Genomic DNA, 21,155 nt, shown 5'->3' on the forward strand with positions numbered 1-21,155 from the left:
GGCTGGGCTGGGCCCCGCACCGCCCTTCCCGCAGCGGGGTCGCGCTGCGCTGCCCCTGCCCTCTGTCAGCCCGCGCTGACAGTCCCTTTGCTGCTTTCCCGTGCCGTCCCGGCCGTGTCCCCTGCGCGGGTGACAGTTCCGCGGCAGCGCTGCGTCTCCTCCGGTACCAGGAGCAGGGGCGGTGGCGCGCCCTTCCCCGTCCCTCCCCGCGGGTCTGCGGCAAAATCCGACCAATGCGGGACCGCGCTCGGTGCTCCCGCCCCGCCGCTGCTCTCCGCCTCCACTCGCGGGTAGCTGGCGGAGGCGCCTTTCCCGGGCAGCGCTCCCTTTGTTTTCTTCGGCCATGGCGGCCTCGCGTTTTCTTTGTCTACCCGGACACTCCCACAGCTGTCCTCTCCTCTGTGCGGTCTAGGGGGCTGGGCACCGAGCGTTTCGCGCTTTTATATCTGCACAGAGCGACCTGCAGGTCTGTGCGAAGGGAAGCAGGGAGCGAGGTCCTAAACGGCAGGGAATATCATCAGTGAGGGATTTCGGTGGGGAACGTTTAGGTCTGAAACTCCTTAAAGGCAACATGGAGGGGCTGTTTGGGGATGCGGAAGGGACGATCCGCCCATCCTTTCAGCCCTCCCCAGCCCCGCAGTACGGTTTCGGGGGCAGCGCTGGCCGCGGGGCGCTGGGCTCGCTCCCGGCAGTTGCCAGGCTCCGAAAGAAGTGTTCGCTGGCATACATCGGGATCCAAAAAGAGAGAGAAAGCATTACGGATATGACCAGCAGATATCTGTATGACATTTGAAAAATGAACACTAACGAAAGATTTTTTGTTCAAACGAAGAATCCAGAAATTTTGCCGTTTGTTTCACACTGTTGTGAACAAACATCTCTACATGCTGCTTACAGTATGTTGGACTGTATTTATGAAGTGAATGAATAAATACTGAGTTATAAGACTGCATTTCTAAATTAAATCTGTTAAGATTGTAAATATTACTTATACTCAGAATAGAAGTAATATGGCTATGGTGCTGGCCAATTTTTATGTTATTAGTATTTTGCACCCTTCAAACTTGTCTACTGTTTAAATTTTTATATATCCTTAGAAATTTGTGCAGTTGTTTATTTAAAGTTATTCAGGAGTATAATTTACAGAACATTGGCAGCGTTTCCAGAATATTTCTTGGCAGAAAGTGTTCCCTAAATTCAGGGAGAAATGCGATTGAGATGGTTGTGCATTTGGTTACAGGTGTCAAAATGTGCAAATCTTGTTATGATTATAATCATCCCCGCGAATTCCTTCTCCATTCAAATTGTTATTTTAAACAATTTAAAGAATTGCCACTCATATATACAACAGGAGCAGCAAACATAGCTTTAATTTAGATTATGTTTGCTTTTTAACTGAACAGAATGAACAAACACTAACTGGAAGATTTCTCACTGGTGGACCTGCCAGGCTGGTGCCTAACCTTACCGTTTGGCTCCACAAAGTCTGCTTTGTTCTTTATACCTGAAGATCTGTGTCTAGCTATGTTTCCTGAGGCAGTTATAAACAACATTCTGAATGCTAGAGAAAGCCTAAAGGAATTACACAAAATCATTCAGTATGTCGAATAACAATTTCTTTGTAAGTCTTTCTAAATGCAGAGTGAGGATCATAGTATAACTTTTTCTTCTAGCATTATAACAACTGAAAGACTAGGAAAATCTTCTTCCATTTCTGGCAGAAATGGATGATGAAGAGGCTGAGACTAGTAGCTTACAGTAATTAAAGTAGTTGCAACTCCTTTTCCTCAGTATCTGGAGCACATTAGATGTAATTTAATGTCACACTTTCTAGAAGGCTGCCTTGTCTGTTTGTTGGTACAAGTGCACAGAGATGTTTCCCGGGTGTTTCTGTTAGTGACATTAGTCAGTTCTCTCATGGATCAGAGGATTTTCTTAGGCAAAAATAACTAAAGTGGAAAGAAACTTTTCCTGCTGAATATAATCCCTAATGAAGTTGCTACTACTGTTGATTGGAGACAATAATTTTTATTTGGATTGAAGTTTAGGATCCAATCCTCAGATTGTAGGTACTACATTTTTCTCATCAGTTTGGACAAACAGCATTGGGGGTTAAACGAGAACAGAAACCTTTGCAAAACTCAGCTCCATTAAAGAAATAAAATAAAAATCTGTAGTTTTTCAAGTGTGCATTAATTAGGGCAATTGTCCTAGTTCCTCATTAAACTGCAATGAGGAAATTGCATTTGTTCATTGCAATAAAACAACATCTTACCATGACTTACCATTGCATCAGTGTGTTATAACCAACTGCAAAGCTGCTCTTAATTTTCTTGAGAGATTATATGGCAATTTAAATCCCTATCTTTATCTGCTACAAGTGTCATAATAATTATAACAATATGCGAACTAAAGTAATGCAAGATCTTTTCAATAGAGTACATTATTCCTAACATTATAAGCAATATAGATGAAAAAGAGCAGAAAAAGCCCTTCATATTTTTAACTAAGCAATTCTCAGTCTTTTGATATAAAGACTGATATTACAGAGTTATCCCTAAGCATGACTGTGATCTACAACATTTGAGGGAGCTTGGTTGGAAGGTTTTTTTCTTTCATCACAGATTCTTTAGAAGGTGGAGGTGCATTGGAAACCAGTGATACAGCTAAGCCACCATATTGTATGGATTTCCTCTTTCCTACTCTTCATTTTATATGCGAATTAAACTCATTTATTTAAACTTCCTTCGCTGCATTCCTTTATCCAGTGTAATTTGCTTGAAAGCTGTGAGTCTTTAATACCAGTAGATTTTCCAGCACTTTTTCGTGTTGTGTAATCCATCTGATTTACAGGACTTTTACTCTGAGGCCTCACCAGTGTGCTGGCAGCACAGGGTTCACAACTGGTGAAACCACTGGTGCTTAAGAACAGAACTAGGGAGTGCTAAGGAGTGAACCTAAGTATCACAGAGGATGAAACTACAGTTACTGGGGTGAGCAGACTAGTGAGTGAATTAAGAGGTGTTTGGAATGAAATTCTGAAGCAAATAATGGATTTCTGGTCAGATGACACAAAGAATTTGGAGAGATGTGCTGGACTTAGATCCACACTCAGAGGACAGGGCCCTCCCCTGTGACACTAACTCTGATTTTCACATAAAGGAGTTTGTTTGCAGAGAAATCTAGCTCCTGGATAGAGATCCCCCCACACCATGGCCTTTCTCTGGAATTCCAGTTCTTTGATTTAGAGGTGCATGCTTGTGGTCCAGAAAGCCAATCATAACCTGGGCTATATCAAAAGCACAGTGGCCAGCAGGTCGAGGGAAGTGATTCTCTCCTTCTACTCTGCTCTCATGAGACTCCATCTGGAGTTCTGCATCCAGCTCTGGGGTCTTCTGGTACAAGCAAGACATGAATCTATTAGAGCAGGTCCGCAGAAGGGTCACAAAAACAAGCAGAGGGCTGGAATACTTTTCCCATGAAGAAAGGCTGAGAGAGTTAGGCTTATTCAGCTGGGGGAAGAGCAGGTTCTGGGGAGACCTTGGGACTGCCTTTCAATACAGAAAGACAGACTTTTTTCAGGCCTCTAGGGACAGGAGAAAGGATAATGGCTTTAAACTAAAACAGGATACATTTAGATTGGACATAAGTAAGGATTTGTTTTTCATCGAGGGTTGTGGGACAGTGGACCAGGTTGTCCAGAGAAAATGTGGGATGCTCCATTCCTAGAGGATGTTCAAAGCAGGCTGGATGGGGCTTTGAGCAACCTGGGCTAGTGGAAGATGTCCAATCCACAGCAGGGATGTTGGACTAAATCTGTAGTGGTCCCTTCCCACCCAAACCATTCTATGATTGCAATCTTCTGACACACATACATTTGGAATCTGTTCTGGAAACTAAAGATAGAAGATTTGTGCATGTTAAAGTAGTTTTGATTACCACTGCAGTTATTCAAAAAGTGTAAGGGCCAGGACATCTAGGTGCAGCAAATGAGTTCCAATAAAACAACATAATGAAAACATTACAACCCTAAATGTGTACACTTACAAACCAGACCCTTAGGCATAGATACCATCACTGTATCAGATAAGGCTGGTTCTCCAGCAGCTCTCTGTTTTTCTCCACAAATTATCACTGGTGTCTCACTTTAGCCGTGGCACAATCCTGTCAAAAAAGCCTCTCTGCTACAGCTTGGGAGTAGCAAGGAGAGGCAGAGTGGGAGTGTTGCCCTCCTCCAAGCCCTGAGCATTCCTCCTCCCCAGGGGATGGAGAGCAGAGGTGCTGCACAGATGGGACCTATGGCCTTAATAGTGTAGTACAGATCATCAGATGCAGCTTCTGGGAATATCCTAACAAGAGGAATCAGATAGACAGTCTTTCTAATAATTTATGACAGTGAATATAAAGAGATTAAAGGTGGTGCTTTTGGGTGATACTTGTGTCAGCAACATAGAAAATTTAAGTAATGTTACCCACTGCAAACTGATGTAACAAGAGGAATAGCAATGCACAGTGAGGGAATTTTAAGGGTAGAAAGAATGGAATGGTGCTACACTATTGCTTTATAGTGCCGGTTTTAGTTAAAAGATCTAGATCAAAAAGAGACATTTTCCCTAAGGCATTCCTCATGTTATTTCTAAATAAAATTAAATCATAAGGAAGCTTTACATCTTTTGAAGAACAGAGGCCTGCAAAGGAAATGAAGAAATCGTTTCATTATTAGTTATGAGTTTGGGATGGGCTCCAATCTATTTTCATGCTGCATAGCTTTTTCCACACCCTCCCTATTCTTTTAGTCACCCTCCCATACTTTTACAAGCCTATGAAATCATGAAAGTTGAGCAGAATCAATATGAAAATATAAGTGCTTTACTGTTACAAGGAAAAAAACCCCAAATAATTTCAAACTGATAGTATTTTCAACAAAATAGGGAGAGTTAGAAAGCAAATGACCCCTCTTCTGTAGAAACAAAAGTTTAAAATAATGCAACACAAGTTCGTTTTAGTTAAAGTTGCATTTAAAGATAGCACGAGAGCACCTTTGTAAAGAAAGCAACACAACTCTTTTCTGACTCTGTGGGTGGCTCTGAAAAGAGCCTTTGGTTTAAAATCTCGTGCTAAGTCTGAGTAGCTTTGCTCGCCGAACTTATTTACTTTTAGCTTTATGGCTCTCAGTCTTCTTGGGCAGCAGCACGGCCTGGATGTTGGGCAGCACGCCGCCCTGCGCGATCGTCACCTTGCCCAGCAGCTTGTTGAGCTCCTCGTCGTTGCGGATGGCGAGCTGCAGGTGGCGGGGGATGATGCGCGTCTTCTTGTTGTCGCGGGCCGCGTTGCCCGCCAGCTCCAGGATCTCGGCCGTCAGGTACTCGAGCACGGCCGCCAGGTAGACGGGCGCGCCGGCGCCCACCCGCTCGGCGTAGTTACCTTTCCGGAGCAACCGGTGGACACGACCGACGGGAAACTGAAGCCCAGCCCGCGACGAGCGCGACTTGGCCTTGGCTCGGACCTTGCCTCCCTGCTTCCCACGGCCGGACATGCTTTTAGCGTCTGCTACAAAGCTCGATCTCAGCAACTAAACCGACAATATTATACTGACGCAAAGGAGCTTCCCCTTTTTATCCCTTCCCTGGGCGGGATTGGCCGCTGGTGATTGGTTGGAACCGGTCGCTGCTTAAAGAACCAATGAAAATGCGGATCATATGTTGACCAATCGGAGGCAAAATCGCGCCCCTTGCGGTAAGGTCCAATCGCATTGCACGGTTGGAGGGCCGGAATTTGCATAACCGCTCTATAAGTAGCGCGGGCTGCGGCCATTTTGGTGTTGAGTTTTCTCGAGGAGAGGAAAACCGCTGTCAAAATGCCCGAGCCCGCCAAGTCCGCGCCCGCGCCCAAGAAGGGCTCCAAGAAAGCCGTCACCAAGACGCAGAAGAAGGGCGACAAGAAGCGCAAGAAGAGCCGCAAGGAGAGCTACTCCATCTACGTGTACAAGGTGCTGAAGCAGGTGCACCCCGACACGGGCATCTCCTCCAAGGCCATGGGCATCATGAACTCCTTCGTCAACGACATCTTCGAGCGCATCGCCGGCGAGGCCTCGCGCCTGGCGCACTACAACAAGCGCTCCACCATCACGTCGCGGGAGATCCAGACGGCCGTGCGGCTGCTGCTGCCTGGCGAGCTGGCCAAGCACGCCGTCTCCGAGGGCACCAAGGCTGTCACCAAGTACACCAGCTCCAAGTAGGGCGTCTCGGATCGTCACTTTCAACCCAAAGGCTCTTTTAAGAGCCACCCACATACTCTCTAAAAGGGCTTTACACTGTAGTGCCTCAGTCTTTAATACGAAAATTTTATTAAGGAACGTAAGACACAATTATAAAACCAATGTTCAAGCAGTCATTGTAGCTTGCAGTGATAATTAATCCATCTCTGAAAGCCTTGAGTTACAACTTAAATTAATTCAATTGTTTTAATTAATAAAAAACGTTCAATTTTTTTTCCCAATAACTTTCTACAGTAAAGATTTGACCGTACATTATACTTCAAATTCCATCAAAATTAAGTATTTTACATAGCTTCCAATCATATAGCTAAATTAAAGGAAAATAAAGAAGGAAAATAATTGACCCAGATCACTTTTTACACTTAAGTCCTGGAATAGTATAAGCTTAAACATTTGCCCTTCTGTATGAGAAGACAGGATCGTAAGACAAGGACAAAAAGCCTGTGAGAAGCGAGAACAACTGAGAGGGGGTAGACGCTATGGGAGGACGAGCTGTCCCGGAGCGCGGGGACCCGGAAGCACCGGCAGGCGCGGAGCCAGCACGGGGAGAGTTCCGTGCGCCCCCGCCCCTCCCTTCCTTCCCCTCCCTTTCCCCCCCTTGTAGCGCGGGCTTTTCCAAATTTCCTAATCGCCCAATGAGCGGCTGCGGCTTCTCCCATCAGCCAATCACAGGCGGCCTCAGGGCTGCGCTCCCCGAGCCCCCGAGCTGGGGGAGCTCCGCGCCCGCTCCGCCTCTGCGCTGCCCCGGGGCTGAGCCCCCGCCGCGCTCCGGGACAGCCGCCCGGCCGAGCTCTCGTCGCTTCGGCTGCGCCGCCTCGAGCTCGGCAGGGTGCGGAACAGGAACGCTGGTGCCTCCCCCCACTCCCTCCCCGGCAATCTCCTTCTCGAAAAAGCAGGTCGGTCAAGTCACGCAGAAATCAGGACCTGCCCCACGGCAGCGCTGGCAAGCGGAAAGGTCATTACCAAGAAAGCGGAGGAGTCGTGCTGACAGTTCCCTGCTACAGTCACTAAGAGGTGTGGCAGTCGCATCCATGCTATTAGAAATCGCGGTGATAAAAGCAATGAAAGAAACCTCCACGCCCCAGAAAGGTACCCGCCTTTAAGCAGTCCCTTTAACACATACACCCACTTGCGGTGCTCAAAAAAAAAAAAAAAAAAAAAAAAAAAGGCAGCCTTCAGAAAGCGTTTTCGCAGGGAATGTAGACTTTATTTTTCCAAGTCTTAGCGTAACCACGGCCGGAAGTTTAGCGTCCCATCCACTCCCCAGACAAATGTCCCACACGGATAGTGGTGTGTGGACAGCTCTGCTGCACGCACGGAGCTCAGTGACAGTGTATCAGCCCTTTTGGGGACAATAGCAGGTGGCTCTTAAAAGAGCCGTTGGGTTTAAGTATTTCCACTTCAACACTTCATTTCTTGGGTGCTGCCTTCTTTGCCTTGGCTGTTTTTGGCTTGGCTGCCTTCGGCTTTGCTGCCTTTGGCTTCACCGCTTTTGCCTTAGCAGGGCTTTTCGCTGCTGCCGCCGCTTTTTTGGGCTTGGCAGCCTTCGTCGCCTTTTTGGGGCTCTTGGCTGCTTTCTTGGCCGCGCTGGCCGCCGGCTTTTTGGCTTTCTTGGGGCTCTTCTTCACCGCCGCCGCCTTCTTGGGCTTCTTGGCAGCGCTGGCGGGCTTCTTAGCTGCCGCCGGCTTCTTGGGCTTGGCTGCGGCTGTTTTCTTCTTGGGAGCTTTTTCCTTCACTTCTCCAGGTTTCTTGCTGAGGCGAAAGGAGCCGGAGGCGCCGGTGCCCTTGGTCTGCACCAGGGTGCCTTTGCTGACGAGGCTCTTGAGCCCCAGCTTGATGCGGCTGTTGTTCTTCTCCACATCGTAGCCGCCGGCAGCCAGCGCCTTCTTGAGCGCGGCGAGGGAGAGCCCCTTGCGCTCCTTGGAGGCGGACACGGCCTTGGTGATGAGCTCGGTGACGCTGGGCCCCGCGGGCTTGCGGGCTTTGGAACCGCCCGCCGCTTTCTTCGGCTTCTTGGCGGCGGCCTTGGCGGCGGGGGCCGCGACAGCGGGAGCGGCGGCGGGAGCGGTCTCCGACATCGCTGCAGAGACTTCTTCCTAATCAAAAGAAAGTAATTGGGCTACAGTAACCCCGATGCCTGAATTTATAGCGAAGCGGTGATCTGTGATTGGTGCTTTGCAGAGCCCGCCTAACTGTTAGCCAGGAAGAGCTTTTCCTCCTCCGAGTCTGTGTTTCTTCGGAGTTATAAATTCATATTTTTTGTAAAACGAGTGCTGCAAAATCACCCCAGTTTCTTCGGAGAGTGAAGGGAAGACAGTGGACTTTCATTCGGGAGAGTTTCTTGCTGTTTGGATCATAGATGAAAGATAAAAGCTGTTTTTAACCCCGCGTTGTGAAGCCAGAAAGACCCCGGGAACGGCAAACTTTTGTTTTTCCTTCTAAATTAAAATAAAACGCGTAGATAAAAAGTCTCCCCGGTAATACAGGCTTATTCTTTGGGGGGTTTTCTCCAGGTTAGGATAGAAACCGAGAGTGCAGCTTGAGTATTTTTGTCGTAAATTGATTTCAAAGAGAAGGAAGTAACACAATTTCATGGCTGAGCTTTGAATATGGATAAAGATTCGGCTCTCTTAACCGTATCTTTAACTATTAAGGATACAGTATTTCAACAGAATTTCTTGTTTTGAGAACGTAAGAAACCTTCAGAGGTATATATATACTGTTGAAAATTGTTTGGAACTTGCCAGGGCTCTGCTTTTTTTGTGTGTGTTGTTCTGTAAGTGGATAGAAAGATTTTGATATTTTTACAAATAGTCTGTTTGCAAAATGAAGCTCTTAATGCCTAGTTAATGCATATGAATTCCAAATAAACTACTAGTTTAACACTTTCTCAGGTACAATAGTATATACTATTCTTTAAGATTTACAAACTTCAGAAGCAGGTTTGTAGGGGAAAAATGTCTCAGAGGTATAGATACACTAATATGTATCATATGCTACTTAAACATTAATAGAGGCTACTGAAGCCCCGGTTCTCACCAAACAAATTAAATACTGTGGAAAGATGGCCTTTGTGAATAGAATGCTTCGCCCTCAATATTACCTATAAATATTTGGACACTGAGTGTTAGGGTTTTGGTGTTGATTTGTTCTGTTGTTGTTGTTGTTGTTTTCCATAGGTTTCATATTCCTCCCATTCTTTTCTTTAAAGGAAAGGGAAAACACGTGTCAATTTAGGGTTTCACCCAAATCTTCAGAGTACTGAAATAATTTTAAGACATCCTCATAAATCAGAATCAGTTTTAATTATCATAATCCCACTAAAATATTAAGTCTCATTAAGTGACAATAGAAATTGATTAAAATTTTTAAGGACTGCTATGGATTGTTTGGGCTAATTTTTTATTAAATTAGAACACAAAAGCCCTGATTGGTTTCTAATTAAAAAGAAGCCAGATTTTTTCCCTTGGTTGCAAAAAACAAGTAAAGATCAAACTTAATATTTTACCCCACTGTACTTTGTAAAAATTTGTCATGCTGTTTCAGCAAAGGAACATGGATGAATTTGAGGTTCAAGATGACATCAAATATGTTTTAAAAGGCCCTGGTGTGTATTTTGATATACTGAATGCTAAAGATACAATATATTTGATAGCAAGCAGTTTTAGTTGAAAGGAGGTAGATTAAAATGGTAATCATACATGAGATACATTAGAATTACAAGTAAAAACAGTGAAACTTCACTTTTTTCATATTCTCTTTTATTTCTATTTTTATTTTGTTGTGTTTTCATGCAGGCCAGACAATAAATACTTTGAAGGAGAGGAAGGGAAAAGTGGAGATTGGGAAAAATTAAGCTTGCCAGTACTTCACAGTAAAAAACAGACTGAAAAGCATACTGGAGTGGGCTGTGAAATCTGCCACACTTCTTTTGAACATGACATCGTTCCCACATAAACAACTAGACCAAATCCACGGTAGCCATAGATTTTGAAAGCTCAGGGTGGCAACCCAAATTAACAGTATGAATATGTTTGAGAGATGTAAAAGTAGTTGGCTGTGGTAGGATGAGGGCATTATGCTTACTTTCCAGTTTGGATGAACAAAGATGGCCATAAAGCAAAATCTGACTGTAAGTGATACAAAAGAGAGAGCCTGGAAGTGCTGTCATCCATCCAGGTCTCTTAAACGTGATGTACGTTATTCCGAGGATAAGGACAGCATGAAGATTAATGTGCCTTAATCTCTGTAGCTTTGATAGTTTAGTGTTAGAGCTCTGTAGCTCTGGTTTGTTACACTTGAAAATGATCAGGAAGCTGGGAGTAACTGGGAGTGGACAATAACTACTGGTGCAAGAATGCAGCTGTAGCCTGAGGGGTGCATCCTCTTTACACATCCCTCACATTCACACATTTGGGCAAGTTTCCCTTCAAGCTTGCTTTTAGTAAACCTGTTCTCAGTTCATCAAGAGAGGAGAGGTTTCCTCTCCTTCCCCCATAAACAGGATGCAGGTTAGAAAGACGGGAGGTAGAATGGGAGAAGAGATCTCAGATCTTGCTCCCTAAGTAGCTCAATCACTAGAACTCCACCTGCAGCACACAAGGATTGCTGTCCCTACTCTGGCAAGTTTTAAAAGGTCAAGGATGTCTCTGAATGGTTTTGGGGGTTTTGTTTACCTTGTTTTGTTTTGGTTTGTTTTTGTAAGGAAAGCATATGAAAAAGGTTGTGAAGGTCATTATCTAAGAATTTCAAGGGTCAGAATTTAGGGCTTCTCTCACTTTTAGTTCTGGGTTCATTCCTGTAAGTTTTCACGTCTCCTGCTCCCTATTTTGAGTTACACTTCTGAAGTCCTTTGCTTTTCCCTAGTAGACTGAGACACTGGAAGTCTTGGCAGCTGGCCTCTGGCATTTTGTGTCAGCATCCTTTATTATATCTTTTCCTTAACCATCACACTGACTCTCTTCTGTACAAAGAATTATCCCTGGTCTACTTCTGAGCAGAGAAAATGTTCTTGATTTTACCGTCCATTTCTGCAGAAGGCGATCTTTTTATTTTTAAAGACAGGAGCTTTAGGGATATGAGGTGCTGTGAAAAGTGGAGGCTTTTTTAGGGTTATTCCCACACTCCAGGCCAAGCAATGACATTTTCTAGTTAATATGTTAAAACAAAGTTATCAAGAGCTTTGAATAATTTTCAAGTTTACCTTGCTGGAAATAGCTGTTAAATGCAACACTGGACCACAATGACAGTTCTCCTATTTTAGAGACTGATCATTGCAGATAGCAGTGATATTGCCGTGGGTGTTTTACAGATAAAAGAAAAAGACAAAGCAAAACAAGCATTTGAGCACATAATTTATCAAATCAGTGGTAGACTGTGGAACAGTTTTTCAAACAGACAGAGGAATTTTCTTCCTGTGAAACAAAATTACTTAAAAATTAAAAAAAAGTTTGGAGAGTGGGCTGGTAATAAAAATTGTTTGCAGTTTTCTTGTGAAGAGATAAATATTTAAATGTGACTCATTTAATAATTAATTTCAATTAAACAGCAAACATTTTTCAATATTCTCTCTGATTTCCTTTCCAAGCACCCTGTACAAATGTAGGTTCTGTTTGCCTCTTACTTAGGAACTCAAACAAATTTTTTATCACCTCTTTAAAAGTGCACCCAGAACACAGCATCATTTCCATGCATCATCACACAACATACCCTGGCTTCCTTGCCTGGCTGTGTAGGTGCTAGTGCAGATTACAGAAGAGCCTAGAAAATGACAGAGCATTTTCCAATGCAAGGATCTTCAAAAATAGTTCACATATAATACCAGAAGTAATTCCTAAGCCTGTATAGTAAAGAAAATACTTAACTTTTTTCTTTTCAAGACAGGAGCTTCACATGGAGGAAAAACAGATTGGACATTAGAAAATAAAGGCAAAGAATACATTCAGACTGCAGGAGAAGAGCAATCCAGATAAACTGATTAGCCAAATTTAGCTGAAAGTCTTCACTCAGTTGTAATTACTATAGTTAGGACAGTGAAGATACAGAGAAATTGCCAATTTTTAACTATAGCATGCTCTCCTCTTCACAAATAATAATTTTGCAAACATTCAAGTAATCACTCAGTATTAATAATAAAAATACCATAACAAGATCAAAAGACATTAGTCAGGTCTAGCATGATAAAACTGTATTGATGATACTGATTCAGCAATTGCAAAGTTTTTGAAGTAGGGAAGATTCAAGGTGTCAAAGAGTTGTCAGTAGTAAAGAAGCCTGTATTTTTTAGTTGTACTTCAACTAAGCTAACAAAAATATACTTACATTTATTTCAGTGTTAGGGCAATCACATCTGCTAAAAAAATACCTTGTCTTCTAATCTAACCTCTAATGCAATAGGTTCTATCACTGTGATCAAAGAAGGATCATCTAGAAGAGGGAGACAGTAAAACATCTCTGGGGAGCAGGTTCTAAAAAATTATTTCTTATGTTTAAGTAAAATTTCCTGTGTTTCAGTTTGTACCAACTGCCTCTTGTCCTGGGTAGTACTGAGAAGGCTGGATCTGTCTCCTCTATTCCCCCCATAAGGTATCTAAACACACTGATAAGACATTCCTCATGTGAGAGATAGTCCAGTCCCTTCATCATCTTTGTGCCCCTTCACTGGTCTCACTCCTGTTATGTTCATGTTTCTGTTGTACTGCGAAGGCCAGAACTGGGTACAACATTCCAGATGTGTCTCACCAGTGCCAAGTGGAGGGATAGAATTATTTCCCTCAGTACTGTTCTGCACACAGTACTTCTCCAGGTTAATTTGTGAAGCCTATTAGATTAACCCTGAATGCCACTCCCATGACTTTTTCAATTTTGGTAGCTAAATAAAGACAGCTTCAAAAAATACTGTAACCCTTCACACAGTCCTTAGTTTCAAGGCTTGTCAAGACCAGTCTGAGCTACACCAATTTGGTTCAGTGATTGTGCTATATATGACTGAAAGACACGTTAAGGCTAGTTGGAGTATCAGCAAAACTTACATCTCTACACTCTGGAGTGATCAAAAGGTGACTCTGATCAAAGAGGTGACTCTCCTGCCTGCCATAACTGCTAAATACGTGATAATGGGCAAAAAAGGATGGTGCATTTTAATGAATCATCCCCCAGATTTCCTTGTCTGCCCATAACATAACAGCCTAAATCATCAAAACATTTCTTCCAGCTTCTGAAAGCCCTTGGATCAGAGATCCTCTTATAACCAAATTTTACTTCTCTTTACCCATCCCTTTGACTGAGAATTATCATTATTACAAGTAGTGTTACCGAACTTAGAAATCTTGATTATGAGCAGGATTCTTTGTTACTTTGTTCTGTAGACCAATTACCTTTGTATTGTTTTCAGTTGAAGATAAAGGGGAGAAAGATAAGTGCAGAAAAAAGAAGAAATATAGGGATCTACGTGCAAAAGTGTGGAAACGTAACCCTAGCTGTAACTTCTACAGAGTGCCTGGAAAAAACTGAAATGTTGTTTCTGAAACTATGCTACATGCTGTCTGTTCTCCCAGATGCACAGCATCGTCAAACCATAATTCTTTTTTTTTTGTGATGTAGTTTGCAAATGCTGATTTGGTCAGAAATGTAAATTGAAACTAGGCCATCGACACAAAAAAACTATGTCCTACCCCTTCAGTGACACAGTCCACGTTATCAGATGTCATTTCCTAAACTTTCATAGGTAATTCTAGCCTTTCATGCTGAGTGAAGGGAAATAGGATGCTGAAAGCTTTCCTGGGATAGTATGCCATAGACACATCTACATACTCATGCTGTGCAGCCTTTCTTACTCTTTAGGTATCTAAAGAATATGTCCAAGAAATAAGCACATAATTAGGCATTTTGGATTACAGATTAATGCATTTCTCAGGTTTACAGACTCAGCACACCCTGGGATAGGAATAACTCATGTTGAGTTTTACTAATTACAAGCTTAAACAAATTCAAGGAAGATATGAATAAAATCAAGAATTTACAGTACTCACACATAAGGGAGGAAATGAAAACCGTTTTTAATAGGCTTTCACCAAAATTGACTTTAGAAAGAGTCTCAGTAGAGGATGTAATATTTTCCTTGTGCTGGCTGATATATTGCAGATTTTCTCTCTGTTTCATTTTGTTTCATTTTATTTCATTTTAGAAAAGTATTTGAAATGAAAGTATTAATCATGAAAACTTGGTGTATCAGAAACACCATCTCTTTCAGGGTAGAAATTTGTATTTAAGTGTTTGTGATTATCAACTATGAAATTAAAATGCAGTGTCAAACTGCAGAGTTCTGCAGGCATCAGTCCTAGGCCCGGTATAATTTTATTTATAATTTGGATTTTGATCTACATAGCTTGTATATAAGTACTGTGAGTACCAACAAACAAACAAATGCTAAAACAATTGAGGACATTTTATGTATTGAAAAATGCCTGATAAGAGACACTATCTCCAAAAATAAGTTAGACACTTTACCCAGAAAGAACTATCAGTTTTGTAAATATTAAAAATATTTCAGAACTGCTACTGTCAGTAGCAGCTGACAAGCACCTGTGTGGGTCTGGAATGGTGTAGTCCCACTCTGAGTTTCAGGCCTAGTTTTTAGTACCAAACTTCAAGTAACGAGAAGCGAACAATAAGTCAATACACAGAAGAGAGCAAGAGTAATTGTAAAATGCCTAAAAATTATTTCATAATTAAAAGGCATGTTCAAGTCCTCTGACTGAAAAAGAAGGTTGAAAAACTGAAGTTTCTTAAACACTTAAAACATGATGAGAAAAGAAGTAATTTTTCCTCATTATACATTGTAGAAAATACAGAAACTGATGGTCTTTGAAGCAAGTTAGCAGTAAGGAAATAACTTCTAATGCAGAGTAGAAAATGTTGTATGGAATGATAGCAGAGTCCCCAAGAATCAGTGTGACTGAGTAACTCTCAGAAATAAAATGGGTTCTGTTCACTTGATAACGGATGGAGGCCGACAAAAATTGCTCATGTCTAAGTACGGATAATTATCACAGAACTATTGATTAGAAAGTATCTGTGTGGAGAAGGGAGGAGTGCCGTGTGCAATACACTTGACATTTAATGATATATTTGGAAGCATCTCCATAGCATTCTGATTTGGAATCAGAGGGACTATGGGCAGGATGCACAGGATGTTAGATATTTGAAAATTATCTGTAGCACAGGGTCACAGGGCTATATTTAACAGCTTAGTGTCTGCAGGCAACCAGTAATTAAAATAATGCCCCAGGGCTGATATTACTTGGTGTTTTCTGGAACAACCTGGGAGATGAGAGAGAATGTACATTTAGCTTGTGAGGATAACACCAAGTGAGAAAGGGTAGATGAGTCAGAAGTAGTTCAATCAATTAAAAATGACTTTAATAAATCTGAGGTATGGGCCAACAAAAATCTTGTGCAGTGTGGCAAAGAGAAGTGCCAAGTTCTGCACATGAAGAACAACAGACACTTGCATCAGGGTTATGACTGGTCTGACCTTGGAGAGGACCTGGACATTGTAGTGACTTTCTCAGCTGCTGTATCCTTAAAGACAAGCCTGCCTCTTTATCCAGAGCATAACCACAAATAAATCCCTGTAAGCACCTGGGAGTTCCAACTGACATTTTTGGTTTTCCAACTAAGTACTACTGTAACAAAAACAAAGCATAGCAGTAGTGTCTGGAGACACCAACACAAGGCACATCACCATTTTTCAGACTTGGCTTTCTCCAGAAACACACAGCCCAAGACAAAATTCTATAAATTCCTACAGGGATGCCCACATTAGATTCACTACTTGGAAAACTATGCCCCAGGGAGACCATTTGGACAAGGCAGTACTACAGCTGCTATTAAGTACTTAGAACTCTATAAGAGTTGGCAGAGTTCAGCTGCAAAACTTACTGCCCAGAGCAGCTCTGTGTGAGTGGAGCTGCTCAGTCTCAGCTGTGCAAAAAATATGTTGCTTACAATGCTTTCTTGATACTTTTTTCTAGCTTAATCAATGGTCAGTGTGTCATGAGACCTGTGCTGCTTCAAATGCCAGTTTAGAAAGCAGAGTAAGGATTTGAGAGAAGCAGTCATGTGTCTGTTGTGGTTGCCAAGTGTCTGGTTTGCTGTGTCTCTACCTGACTGCAGGAGCAGACTCTCATGGTGTGCTACAGAGTTCCACAGGCCACCCTGGTTCAGGGAAACCACCCGGAGCACTTGTTAGAGAGGTCCTTTGGTGTCTTCTTGGGAGAAGCCCAGGAATGCCCTGGGCATGCCCAGGATTTGCCCAACATGGCTGCCCTTTCCCCCACTTACAGGTTATCGATGCTGTCCCTTCTCACTACGTCCTAAGAAAAGCTTTACATGAAGAACTAGGTATCTTATTAACTTCTCAATACTCCAAACCTGATCTAGGAGTTTCTCCAGCCTTTGTTCATGGACCTATTCAGCTACACTAGCTATTCAGTGAGCCTGTAAGACTGCAGCTTGTGCATGGACTGGTAGGGGTGAGGCCCATGCAAGCCTTCTCCATGACAGTCACTCAGACAACATGGCCATGAGACAATTTTTGGAAGATTTTGCCTCTGTGTGGATCATCTGATCTGTGAGCCACTCTCTGTGAAAGGGAAACTGCATCCTCAAAGGATGCAGCCTAAGCTACTGGACCACAACAGAGGTCTTTTCTTGATTTATCAGTCCCTATGTAGTTTCTGAATTTGGCAGCAAGAAGGAAGTTGAAAACAGTCCAAACCAGGGCTGCAGCCCAACCTTTTGTGTCTCTGACTGACAGGAGTGCTTAAACAAAAAGGTGAGAATGAGGCTCTCCACCTCTCACTTTCTCAATTAGAAGGGAAAGAGGAAACATTAAATTAGTTATAAAAGTACCAATCATTAAAGCAAATTTGTGACGCTGTTTGCTAGTTTTGCTTAAGCAGCACAAAACGGTTTTGCAACTATGCTACTGCCAGAAGATTCCTTCCAAATGGCAGATCTACACATGCAAATATTGGCTCAGACCTCAGTCTCAAAATGAAAGATTTCTGTGCATAAAAAATTTTTTACCAAACTGATGTGGGCTGGTCTATTTTGGTTAACAACACTCTGTAGCGTGGTTTATGTGCTGAACTGAAGGTGGAGTATATGGGTACGAGGATACAGAGAACAAGGACCTCAGGTGTATATTTAAAAGCTTAGTCTGCCAAAGAAGTCAGATCTCGTGCAGTTTACAGTCCTACACAGATGTAGAGACAGGTCCCAGCTGATCAGATCTCCATGCTGTAGAGGCTGAATACTCTCAATCCAAGTTCTTTCAGATATTACACATGAGGAGAGTTTAACGTTTAATCCCAAATTTTCTTATTGAGCATACTTGACATTACATTGGATTTTGAATTAGCAGAGGGATACAGCAGTGTACTGAAATTGCAGCACGAGCGTAACAAAGCATTTGCAATATACGGTTGAATCACAGTAGAATTTGATTCTCATTCTGGTCTCTATACGCTCGATGTCAATGCTTGGCATCAGTCCCTGTGAAGAAATGTATTGATTGAAACCATCTCAAGCCCATTGCTCCCTTCAAACTTTTCCATTTTGTCCAGTTTTTGTAATTTGTGTTGGACTGAGCCACATATACATAGCCCACCCTCCCTACCCCATATTTTAGTCTGGTTTGCTCAGAAAGACGTCAGTCTGAGGGAACCTGATGATTCACTGGTGCAGCTGTCTTGTCAAAAACCATGGTAACCCTTCAGTCTCCCTGGTGTTAAGATACATGCAGTTTTTCTTTACAGTACATTATTTTTCTTTACAGAACATTATTCCTCCAGCTCATTGTCATTTTGCCCTTCTCCTGTGGGTGTGTGCTGGTCTGTCAAAAGTGCCCACGTTTTTAGTACGAGGGAAGAATTTATTTCTTTCCTCCAGGTGGTCCAGATGAGATCTACTATGTGTTCAGCTTGGCAGATCACAGGAGCATGCAACAGTGCAAAGCAAGGATCTGAACAACCTGTCTCAGTCATAAAAGACAGATTGCAATTCTATTCTTCCTTTGAGAATGACAGAGAATATTTTGAAGAGGGAATGAAGCACCAGCTGCCAGTGAGTGGAAAAGAAGGAATATGAAAAACTCTCCAATACAAAATTCAAAACTACTGGTCCGAAAACTTGAATGTGTTTCCAGAATTTTATTCATATATATTCTTAAATTATAATGTGTGACTATTTTTTTGTGTAACATTGATCTAAACTCAAACCTTGAGACTCTAGTAACGTATAATGAATGATTTTTTAAAAGTCACTATTAAACTAATAACTGCATATTCTATTTACCCATCCTGAGTTTATGAATACAGACACAATACCCTATAGGTGACCTACCTTGAGGTAGAGTTTAGACACATATTAAAAAACATCACATTCATTACCTAGGGGATGCCAAACCAGAGTACAAGCAAGGGATCTGAAAACTTACGAATGGAAACCAAACGACCAGAGCAAAAAACCCATGGGAATACACAGATAGTGTTCTTAGTACACTAGAGACTTAGCCTTTGCCTCTATTTTGCAGAATTATGTCTTGATTCCATCTTGTGGATTTGATTAGACTAGATATGATAAATGAACAAAATTTTAACTACTATTGTTTGAGGACTGCCACTAGTAAGTATGGATTGGAAAGCAGAAGAGGAGGGATATTGAAATTTGGTGTTCTGCTGCTAGTATGGCACTACTAAATGAAGAAAAGACAGTCAGAATTAGAAAAAAACCCAATTAACCAACGAACCAAAACCTCAAGCAAACAAACAAACCCCTCTTCTGGAATTCTTCTTTAGGTTAGTTACAGCAGAAGAGGCTTGAATTTGTTTACTGTTTTGTGACCTGACAGTTCAGTATAAACAAGAACTGTAGCCAGCATAATACATTTTTTAAGATTCAAAATCATACTCACTTCATACTCATATATATCATATAATCATATAATCATACAATCATACTCAGCTCAGCTGTTCACTCCTCCCAGGAAGACCTTAGGACTATCCAAAATCTAAGGAGACTTCGCGTTATATACATGCATTCTTCTGCACCTCTGCAACAGGAAGCAGTTTCTACAGTGTAGGTAGAAGCTGTGAATGGTTCTGCCTGGTGAATGACAGTAACTGATCAGAAGAGTGCAGTGGGGGTTGCTTCATATTGAAAGAGGGGATAAGCAGAGATCCCCATGTTTCTGAATATACCCCGTTTCCGAAGTGATACAGATTAGGTAGGGAGAAGACAAATTTTATCTAAATCATAATTGTTGTCTTTGTCTCAAAAAACCCACCCATCCAACTAACAAACCAAAAAACACCCCCAAAAAGCCATAGATTTGATACTGACCACGCAACCACCTAGGGACAATATCAGAAAAAATATTTGAAATGTCAGGATAATAAGCTCCTCTTTTATGCTTTTATTATGGCCTTAGAGAGCAAAACACTTTTTGGTTTTATGATAGAATGTAATTGTAATTCCATCATTATTAAACAGACTGAGGGAAGCTGCTTCTTCCCAGTTTGGTTTCACAATAGAGAATCTACTTATTGTATGTTCTAAAATGGTACAGTTTAAAAAAGTACACAGAAATTATATTTGCATTTCATACATAAAATTGCATAAGAAAATAAATAATAAACTTTTTTTTTTCTGGGAAGAAAAAAGGAAACATTCTTTAGGTGTTAGTCTAGCAGTTATTCCAGCTCAGGATGTTCTTACAATTGTGACATTTTGAACATCCTATGTCAAGGATTGCTCCTTGCTTTAATAAATAATAATTCATAATCTCCTTTTTTTTTAAGTATAGATTTAGATCTCTAAAAAAAAAAAAAAGAAAATAAAAACAGGTAAAGATCCAAATGCATGTTCTTCTGTCAACAGCAGGATTTTTTTTTTTTTACTAATTAGGGAGCAGAAATTTAGGTCTACAGTTGTAGTAAAGAACTTTTGGTAAAAACTTAAAAAATTACCCCACTGCAGTAACTGGAAAGGTGCAAAACTAGCAGAAGTCGTAAAATAATATAAGTTTAGCATTATAAAAAAGGATTCTATTCCATCTTCTGGTTAATATGTGCTTAAAGACACAAAGCTACTTATGTAAAAATTGAAGATTTGAGAAATGGGAGGGAGAAATGGAAATAAAGAAACCAATATATTAGATATTGTGGAAAATTTCCTAAAACCGGTAAGAGATCCGAAATCATTAAAAATTCTGTAGAAAAGTTTACAGCACTTTGAACACAAATAAACCAAAAGTATCAAGATCAACAGCATGAAAATAATGATAATTTAAAGTAATTCAAACCAACCTCAGCTCGTGCAATAAAATAAAATACACACACATATAAAAATGGTTTATACAAATCAAAGGAGAGAGAAAAAAGCTTTTCAATTGTACGAACATGTATCTCGTCTGAATTTTTTTTTGGGGGGGAGGTGTGGTGTTTTGTTTATATTGTAGACTTTGCAGCTCTCTAACACGTTGCAGCAAACGATGTGTCGTCATCCGTCACGGAGACAGGAAAAAGGGATGGGAACCCCGCCCCCGCGCTATGCAGTCCTCAACCAGGTCGGACCGACGGCAATATACAGGCGCTGGGGCCCAGTCTCACCGCACAGCGCCTGGAGCTGAGCGAGGGACACCATGTCCGGCAGAGGCAAAGGCGGGAAGGGGCTCGGCAAGGGCGGCGCCAAGCGCCACCGCAAGGTGCTGCGCGACAACATCCAGGGCATCACCAAGCCGGCCATCCGCCGCCTGGCTCGGCGCGGCGGCGTCAAGCGCATCTCGGGGCTCATCTACGAGGAGACGCGCGGC

General features: G+C 42.1%; 5 protein-coding genes across 6 annotated transcripts in view; 3 read left to right on the plus strand and 2 right to left on the minus strand.

Moving 5' to 3' along the window:
* LOC108492228 (histone H3-like) overlaps positions 1 to 21,155 on the plus strand; it is a 25,046-nt gene that overhangs the window by 1,785 nt on the left and 2,106 nt on the right. Inside the window, exon 2 of one of the 2 annotated variants that reach the window (XM_017804279.1) lies at positions 2,317 to 2,324. The exons of the other annotated variant lie outside the window; for it this stretch is intronic. Coding sequence (XP_017659768.1) covers positions 2,317 to 2,324 — 8 coding nt within the window. The remainder of the gene's footprint in view (positions 1 to 2,316; positions 2,325 to 21,155) is intronic. 2 annotated transcript variants of the gene reach the window in all.
* LOC108492231 (histone H2A.J) lies at positions 4,854 to 5,607 on the minus strand. Its single transcript, XM_017804283.1, has one exon. It carries the CDS (start codon positions 5,534 to 5,536, stop codon positions 5,147 to 5,149), a length of 390 nt encoding a protein of 129 aa, XP_017659772.1. The 5' UTR covers positions 5,537 to 5,607; the 3' UTR covers positions 4,854 to 5,146.
* LOC108492232 (histone H2B 1/2/3/4/6) lies at positions 5,810 to 6,320 on the plus strand. The gene has a single exon (XM_017804284.1). It carries the CDS (start codon positions 5,858 to 5,860, stop codon positions 6,236 to 6,238), a length of 381 nt encoding a protein of 126 aa, XP_017659773.1. The 5' UTR covers positions 5,810 to 5,857; the 3' UTR covers positions 6,239 to 6,320.
* Positions 7,468 to 8,392, minus strand: LOC108492225 (histone H1.10). Its single transcript, XM_017804277.1, has one exon. It carries the CDS (start codon positions 8,353 to 8,355, stop codon positions 7,687 to 7,689), a length of 669 nt encoding a protein of 222 aa, XP_017659766.1. The 5' UTR covers positions 8,356 to 8,392; the 3' UTR covers positions 7,468 to 7,686.
* Positions 20,969 to 21,152, plus strand: LOC108492195 (histone H4-like; the record flags this gene model as incomplete). The annotated part of the gene is made up of 1 exon (XM_017804246.1): positions 20,969 to 21,152. A coding segment is annotated over exon 1 (168 nt), but the record flags the coding sequence as incomplete, so codon positions are not given.

This window comes from Lepidothrix coronata, unplaced genomic scaffold (genome assembly GCF_001604755.1).
Source record: "Lepidothrix coronata isolate B3197 unplaced genomic scaffold, Lepidothrix_coronata-1.0 Scaffold9, whole genome shotgun sequence".
In the NCBI taxonomy this organism is placed as follows: domain Eukaryota; kingdom Metazoa; phylum Chordata; class Aves; order Passeriformes; family Pipridae; genus Lepidothrix; species Lepidothrix coronata.